We start from the raw sequence: 8,121 nt of genomic DNA, 5'->3' as shown, positions 1-8,121 counted from the left end.
GTGTGTGTGTGTGTGTGTGTGTGTGTGTGTGTGTGTGTGTGTGTGTGTGTGTGTGCGCACGCGCGCACGAGAGCAAGCACAAGGCAGGACCTCTACAGTTTAGAGCAGAAAGTGGAGCTTGGGGCTAGGACCCAGGTTTGAAAACATTGGCTGTGTGACCTGGAAATCACATATCCCTGTTTTACAGACAAGGAAGCTGGGGCTCAGAGGTTCCTGGGCTCATAGATTTAGAGCTAGATGGACCTTACATGCCATCTACCAACCTCCTTATTTTACAGAGGAGGAGACTGAGGCCTAGAGAAAGGAAGATCTGGAGTTGGGTTTGAACCCAGAGCCAGCGTTCTTTTTCACTGCACCAGACTTCTTCAGAGCCGTCAGCCTCAGGGCACTCTTGGAGAAGAAGCCCATTGGAGTTCTTTTACTAACATGCTGGGTGGTTGTCAGAGCTCAGTCAGGAATGGGGGTGTGAGTAGCCTTCTCACCCGGGGCCCAGCCTCTGATTGGTCTCTGTCTCTACCCAGGATGGTCAGTACCACTTACGAGTATTTGTAGAAGAGATGTTGGGCGCTCAGCTCGATGGAGCTCAAGATGTGACCTTGATCTGCCCCAAACCTGAGCGTCCCCAGAGCCCAGACCCTCCTCTTCCTCATCCTGTCTTCCACCCCTCTCCCTCCCCCGCCTGGCTCCGGCCTCATCCTCATCTTCCTACTCACCTTCACCCTTCTCACCCTCACCTGGACTTGAGACGTTTGTCTCTCCCACCTGCTGCTGATCGTGACCATCGACCTGCCAGTATCTACCCCACCTGGTCTTCTCCCTCCTCCGGCCCAGTCACTTTAGTGCATCGGATCTCACCACATCATACAGGTGAGTCTGACTCCTTTCCCTAGGTTCCTTCTGCGTGAGTAGACTCTCTTAGCCTCTCTCTTGAGGCAAATTCCCACCCCTGTCCCCATGAATCCTCTCCACTGTGGACTGCTTGAGAAGGGAAGTAACGTTGGTGGATCTCAGGGTCGGGGGAGGAAGCCCAAAGAGTTCTCCTGGACCTGTGATGCCCTCCTAAGATTTACCCTCTTGCTCACTGAGTCTGGTCAGAACTTAGAATCCCAGCTCTGACCCTTCCTGCATATGCGACCTTGGACAAATACATTCCTCTCAGAGCCATTTCTTCTGTGTTAAATGAGCTGGGCTCTCTCCTCATTGATCCTGGCTCTTCAGGGCCTTAACTCAAGGTAGCTGGAGAGATTACGTTTGATTCTCATGACAAATCTGAGAGGTAAGTGCTAGTATTTTCATCTTGCAGATGAGGAAACTGAGGCAAACAAGAGATTAGGTTGTGTTAACTGCTTCTTGGTAGCTCATGACAGACTTCTTGTGATCCCAGGTAACCCCCTGAGCCGGGAGCAATGCCAGGTCTTCTCTGGCCACGTCCCCTGTGCAGAAGGTGCACACTCTGAAGCCTGTCTCCAAGCTGGCTGCTGCTATGATAACACAGATGCCAAGGTTCCCTGTTACTATGGCAACACAGGTGCACTCACATCCCTAAGCAATACGTTGTTTTTATTAAGCATAGAGGTACAGAGAATGAGGCAGTCCCTACTAAGCCACGAGTTTGCTATTGATAATAAATAACATAAACATGAATATAGCATAAATGTAATATAAACACATATATAATAAATGTTATATAATAAATAACACACACATATATATTTGGGGAGGATACTGTGTTTCCCCAATAATAAGACACTGTCTTATTATTTTTTTTGGACAGAAAAACACCAGAGGGCTTATTTTCAGGGGAGGGCTTATTTTAATGAACATTGACAGCAATTTTAATAAACAGGTAAATGTGAATAAAAAAATGTACCTTTATTCAATAAGCAAATCACTGGGGAAGAACAGGATGACGTGCTCACTGCTGCAGCTCTGATTGGATGCAGCTCGGAGCACGGCGTGCGTTTCACCGGGCGGGGGGCGGGGGAAGGTGCATACAGAGGGTGCCATAATGTAGCGTGTAGTGCAGGGGATCACCTTCACTACAGTAGCGATCTCAATAGGGCTTATTTTCGGGGGAGGGCTTATTTTAGAGGAATCTTACACAGTAAGGGGAGGGCTTATTTTTGGGATAGGTCTTATTATCGGGGAAACACGGTAGTTGGGGATCAGGAAGAAAAGGAATGTTCCAGAGATTGAAAGGAGTTGTCTAGAAGACCCACCAGCCTCCAAGAATTTCTCAGTCTATCAGGCCTTGGAGGGATTAGATTAAATTCCAGGGAAGGACCCGAATGCTCATATCACGTCTTAAACTCTTTGCTCTGAAGATGCTGAAAATGAGACATGAAAGAGCTGTGTGTTTTGGGCTGAGGTCCGACAGCTATTTACTAGCAGAGTAAGGTCTGGAGTTAATTCTGAGTCCTAGGCCTGGGGCCCCTAATTCCTCTAACACTAACTGACCTTGGCCATCTGGCCCTTTGTCCCAGCCACCGTCCGGTGTTTTGAAGATGGCCGCTTTGTGCTGGTGGTCTCCCAGAACACTACCTCTGAAAAGCAGGTCAGTCTGAAGGGACTAAGGCTAGCCTATGCCTCAGATGGCTGCACCCCAACCCAGAGGACAGAAAACTTTGTGGTCTTCCATTTTCCGGTCACCCAATGTGGCACCACCATCCAGGTAAGGGGCAGGGACAGCTCTCTAGGGCTGACCTGGCTACTGCGGCCCATGGTGGGAAGGCACTCATTCAGCTTTTCCCTTCCCCAGCTGGTCAACAACCAGCTCATCTATGAGAACCAGCTGGTCTCAGACATTGACATCCAGACAGGGCCCGAAGGCGCCATCACTCGGGACAGCACCTTCCTGTGAGTAGAAGCACCGATCTGGGGCAGGGGCCTTGGTTTCTTCATCTGTGCAGCACAGGGGGCTTAGACACAGTGACTTAAGCCCCAGAGAATTAAACAAGTCATCCAAGGTTACAGAGAAGGGCCAGGACATGAATTTTGGCCTTCAGAATGCAATGCCAGCATCTTTTGCGTCCCACGTCGCAATCAGGGCCTTACAGGGGAGTTGAGAGTAATGGAGGCCAGTGGCAGGGGGGGGGGGGGGGGGGAAGGAGGCTTCCTTTTAGCGTGTAGATAGGTATCTGTCCTTGGTCAGAAGATTTCATTACTGAGAAACTGTATTTAATAAGCTAGTCTTCTTAATCTGAAAGTAAGATGTCTGCTCATGTAGCAAATGGCCTTGAGGTTTCAGTGTGATAAGGAACATTCTGAGTTGGCCCCAAGGAACAGGAAGCCGAAGGTACAGATTCTGCCACAAAACCTTCCAAGGGGATGATGTCAGAGACAACTCTGCCAAGGCTCAAGGCCTACGTCTTGGCGAGATCCTACCTCCATAGAAGACCTCTGGCTCTTGGAGGTGACAAGTCTCTTACCACTGCTGGACGAGGTCCTAAGTACTCAGAGGTGGGGAGCCTCTTGCTACCTCTAAGGAGCAAGGGAGTCAGATCCATCCTTCTACAGAGCTACTATGTGGGATGCCTTGGGTTCTCTTTTCTCTAAGAGTTACCCTGCTTGGGGCTCTAGTGATAAAGGACAGTCCTGGCCTTCAAGGGGCTTATAATCTAGCTGAGGGGAGGAGACTGAGAATGGTGGCACAGAGAACTACAACATTCAGGGAAGCAGCCTGATAGAGTATGTCTCTAAAGTTCAAGGAGCTGGGTTCAAATCCTGCCTCTTCCTCTCATGACCTTCGAGACCTTAGATAAACCGCTTAACTGCTTAGTGCCTCAGTTTCCCCATTTGTAAAATGGAGGGGAGATAAATTAGTCTCTTAAAATCCCTTCCAACTTCAGATCTGTGCACTCATGGCTAAGCTGGAAGCAATACTGTAGAAATCAGACTAGAAACATCCACACCTGGGCCCTCATCCTTTCGACATCTCCAATAAATGGTTTTGCTTCTCATAGGAGATCAACCAGTAATAATGAACTCTTGACTCCATCAGTCCTTGTCAGTCATGGTCAGTAGCTTCCCTCCTGTACATGAAACGGGTTTCAAGCCATTTGTCTGAAACCCTGGACTGCCAAGAACAAATCTCACTGGGGCTGCTAGGGGGGTTCAGTGGATAAAGCACCAGGCCTGGAGTTGGGAAGACCCAAGTTCGAATCCAGCCTCACTTACGAGCAGTGTGACCCGGGGCAAGTCACTTAACCTCTGTTTGTCTCAATTCTCCCATCTGTAAAATGGAGGTAATAGCACCTACCTCTCAAGTCTGTAAAGCGCTTCACGGAATGCCTGGTGCATAGTAGGTCTAAATGCTAGTGATCATTAGCCCCTCTTCTTTGTAACAGCCCTTCAAATACTTGAGGAAGTGGATTGTGTCCATGCCCCATCACTACTAGCTTACTCAGTCCTCCTCACCACCAAGTTAATAAAGGCTAGAAATAAGAGTGTGACTTCAGATACTTCAGTTATATAGCCCTAGGCCTAAATCCTTTTGGCCCCCAATAAAATAGATAATGCCCCCTCCTTTACAGGTGCTTCTGAGAGTAGGACTGTCCAGCCTTAAGGCACGATTTAAATGTGAACTAGTCTCATCCCCAGATTAATTGGAGGCAGCAGCCTTGGGGAGGTTGGAATATTCTTAGGCAACATTCCTCAGAGGAATGGAAGGGGGGTGTGTAGAGGTGGGAACAGAACAGGGACATTCGTTTGGGAGTGAAGAAAAGATGGATTTCTTCCCCAAGGTCTGGTCCAGGAAGGACATCTGGTTCTGTCCATCCTAACTCTACAAGGTCCTAGAGCCCACACGTCAAGGCTCTTGGTGAACTAACGTTAGTAGATCTCAGGGTCGGGGGAGGAAGCCCAAAGAGTTCTCCTGGACCTGTGATGCCCTCCTAAGATTTACCCTCTTGCTCACTGAGTCTGGTCAGAACTTAGAATCCTAGCTCTGACCCTTCCTGCATATGCGACCTTGGACAAATACATTCCTCTTGGAGCTGTTTCTTCTGTGTTAAGTGAGCTGGCCTCTCTCCTCATTGATCCTGGCTCCTCAGGGCCTTAACTCAAGGTAGCTGGAGAGATTACCTTTGATTCTCGTGACAAATCTGAGAGGTAAGTGCTAGTATCTTCATTTTACAGATGAGAAAACTGAGGCAAACAAGAGATTAAGTGACTTGCCCAGTAGAGTCACACACTTAGGAAGTGTCTGAGGCCAGACCTGATCTGCTTTCAGGGCACAATGAAGTGAATTAAACCTGGACTAGGAAATCTCACTGACCCCAGGTCTCATGCCCATCCCAAATCTACTTGGGGCCTGCCGTTATTTTACTGAGGCATGTGTTACTTTCCAGTGACTTTTCCAAGGAGCCACCCTTGGAACAACATAAAATCAGTCACGGATGATGTATTTGTCTTGCTCGAAGGAAGCATGCCCCATTCTCTCCCTATAGTCTACCACCCCTCAGAAGGGAGGTGATCTTCTTTGCTAGGTTGACAAGTTCTAGCTTTCCACCTTCTACCAAACAGCTTGGGTCTGTCAGCAGTGTCCGGGCTCTTTGGGACAGTGTGAATTCAGCTTTGCCTCATAAAAGGCTCCAGGACATCCCTAGGTTGCGTCTTCTGATGACTAACTCAGTCTATACCTTCTCCCCCACTGCAGTCTTCATGCACGCTGCATCTACAATGCCAGTGACTTCCAGCCCCTCCAGACAGAGGTCTTCCTGCCACCACTGCCCACTTCTGTGCTCCAGTCTGGCCCATTGCATCTTGAGCTGCGAATCGCCAAGGGTAAAGAGACCTCTGTCCTGCCTCCCTGACCCTGCTTACCAGTGTCTGCTCCTGAAGGCTCATAGGACCTCCCCCTTCTCCCAACCACAGATCAGAAATACAGCTCCTACCACCACGTGAAGGATTTCCCCATCTTCAAGATGCTCCGCGAACCCATCTGTGTCGAGGTGCGATTCCTCCGGAGGACAGACCCCAACCTGGTGCTGGTTCTGCATCACTGCTGGGCTACCGCCAGCACCAACCCCTTCAAGGAACCCCAGTGGCCTCTCCTGTTGGATGGGTGAGTGGTTAGTTGGGGGTCTGCTCTGGACAGGGCCTGACTTCCCAGCAGGTTGCAGCTAAGACTTCACTAATCTTTCCTAGGTGCCCATTTGCTGGTGATAGCTACAAGACCCAGCTGGCATCCAAGAAGGGAGAAGAGCCCCTTTTCCCAAATCATTATCGGCGTTTCATCGTCTCTACCTTTACCTTTGTTGACTCAGTCTCCCAGAGGGCTCTCAGTGGACCGGTAAGGACTGTGGCTCAGTTGTGAATAGAGGGGAGAAAAGACTGCCTTCAAGGGCAGAAGGGACAGAGATGGGAGACAGAACAGCCAGGGTGGGTGGATCGGAGAAAACAGTGAGAGAGGAGAGGTGTATAAAGACTGCAAAGGCGGGGAGGAGTAAATGCCAACAGGAGTCTGTCCCTCTGTTATAGAGGAGAGATTTGGGGCAGACAGACCAATTAGGAGACCAGTGCGAAAGATGGTAAGGACCTAGTTCAGGGTGACAGATGTATGAATAGGAAGGAGACCAGAAAGAAAGGTTGTAGAGAGAAGGATGAGATTGGAAGCATGTTCCTGGGAAACTGGCCCCAAGGAGTAGGGGATTCATCAGTGCACTGCCCTTCGCTCTGCCGAGGTCCCATGGAAGACTGTTCTAGCACTGGCGTCTGCTGGCCAGGACCCTACTGAGGCTTGAGGCCATCGCTGCCCTTCCCCCTAGTGACATCACAGACAGTTCTAGAGTATCTGTCCTGGTAGACTGCCCCAAAACTTGGAGTTCTGTTCTTGGGAGTCAGCTCTCTAATGCACTTGAGGAAAGAGGTCCACTTGACCCATCCCCCCAACTCCAAACTTGGGAGATACTCCATTATGATCTTAAGGTTCGGCTGTAGGGATCTAGGGCACATCAGGGAAGAGCTGATCTGGCTGAGAACCAAGTCATCAGAGGGACACGAGTTCAGCAGTAGACGCCATGTTGCTCCCCCAAAACGCAAGGCAAAGGGCCCACCCCCCTCCTTGGGCCGCTATCTTTGGCTACTGGCCTCTAGAAGCGGATCCCAGAAGTCACTCGCATCCCCTGCAGCGCCTCTAAATTCTGCTGGGATTAGAGGGTATTGACGCCAACAGCAGCCACCAGTCGTGGTGTGCTGGCTTGGAAAGATGCCTGATTTTTTTGTTTCCCCCTCCTCCCTCTGCCCAGGTTTACTTTTTCTGTAGCGCTTCCGCTTGTTATCCCTCTGAAATAGAGACTTGCAGGGCTGCGTGTCACCCGGGGGCCACAAGTGAGTTTTTAGATTTGGGGTCTTGTTGGGGGGGGTGGCATCTCCTCCTCAGGCATGAGTACCAGATAACCCAGTCTGTCTATATAATACGAGACTGCCCTGTGGGGATCCTAACCTAATTATCTCAGAAGCGTATGGCCAGGTACAACATGGTGCCTCTGACTTCTCTTTTGACAGAGAAGCGGCGCTCTGTAGACCACCACAATTTTATGGAAGGAGTCCAGGACATTGTGGGTTCTCCAGGACCGGTGGGATTTGGGGATTCTAGAGAACAGAAGATTAATTTACAGAATAAAGGTGTGTGTTGGAGGGCTGGGGTGTAGGGGGGGATATGTAGACATTTGTATGTGACCCCTTGGGTCAAGAACTACCCCCAGGATATGACCTGAGCAAAAGATTCCCCTCAGAATAGGGGGTTACAACTTCCCCGTGACCTTGGTCGACATTTCTTGTAGATCTTGACAAGCATGTCTTATCCAGGTTATTTGGGGCCCTTTGGCTAAAATCTTAGGACCATTCTGAGTCTTCCTAGTTTTTAACTGGGAGTGGCTTAAAAATGCCATAGCTTCACCCTCCATGGAACCAGACTCCAAGGAAGGATCTGTTGTCTTGTGGCCCAACATCTCGGAGCCCCTTCTTCCCGAAAGATCCTCCTGGAGCACGACCCTGAAACCTTTGCTGTGGGTGACCCTCTCCCTGGTGGTCATCACCATCCTGTTGGTGGTGGCAGCTCTCTTTGGAAGGAGCCTGAAGTATCAAGAGAAGAGCAGGGCATGTGAACAAGGTCAATAA

At 49.8% G+C, this 8,121-nt stretch overlaps 1 protein-coding gene across 1 annotated transcript in view; it reads left to right on the top strand.

The window, feature by feature from the left end:
- Positions 1 to 8,121, top strand: part of ZP1 (zona pellucida glycoprotein 1) — a 9,572-nt gene extending 1,451 nt beyond the window's left edge. The window contains exons 3-12 of the mRNA XM_069108511.1: positions 522 to 867; positions 1,385 to 1,444; positions 2,484 to 2,671; positions 2,759 to 2,856; positions 5,657 to 5,784; positions 5,875 to 6,064; positions 6,148 to 6,292; positions 7,248 to 7,329; positions 7,507 to 7,626; positions 7,895 to 8,121. Coding sequence (XP_068964612.1) covers positions 522 to 867; positions 1,385 to 1,444; positions 2,484 to 2,671; positions 2,759 to 2,856; positions 5,657 to 5,784; positions 5,875 to 6,064; positions 6,148 to 6,292; positions 7,248 to 7,329; positions 7,507 to 7,626; positions 7,895 to 8,121 — 1,584 coding nt within the window. The remainder of the gene's footprint in view (positions 1 to 521; positions 868 to 1,384; positions 1,445 to 2,483; positions 2,672 to 2,758; positions 2,857 to 5,656; positions 5,785 to 5,874; positions 6,065 to 6,147; positions 6,293 to 7,247; positions 7,330 to 7,506; positions 7,627 to 7,894) is intronic.

This window comes from Petaurus breviceps, unplaced genomic scaffold (genome assembly GCF_028583685.1).
Source record: "Petaurus breviceps papuanus isolate PSGF00001 unplaced genomic scaffold, PetGlider_PUasm1.0 90397, whole genome shotgun sequence".
Classification (NCBI taxonomy): domain Eukaryota; kingdom Metazoa; phylum Chordata; class Mammalia; order Diprotodontia; family Petauridae; genus Petaurus; species Petaurus breviceps.
The sequence above is the reverse complement of the archived record's forward strand: the minus strand, read 5'-3'. Positions and strand labels throughout refer to the sequence as shown.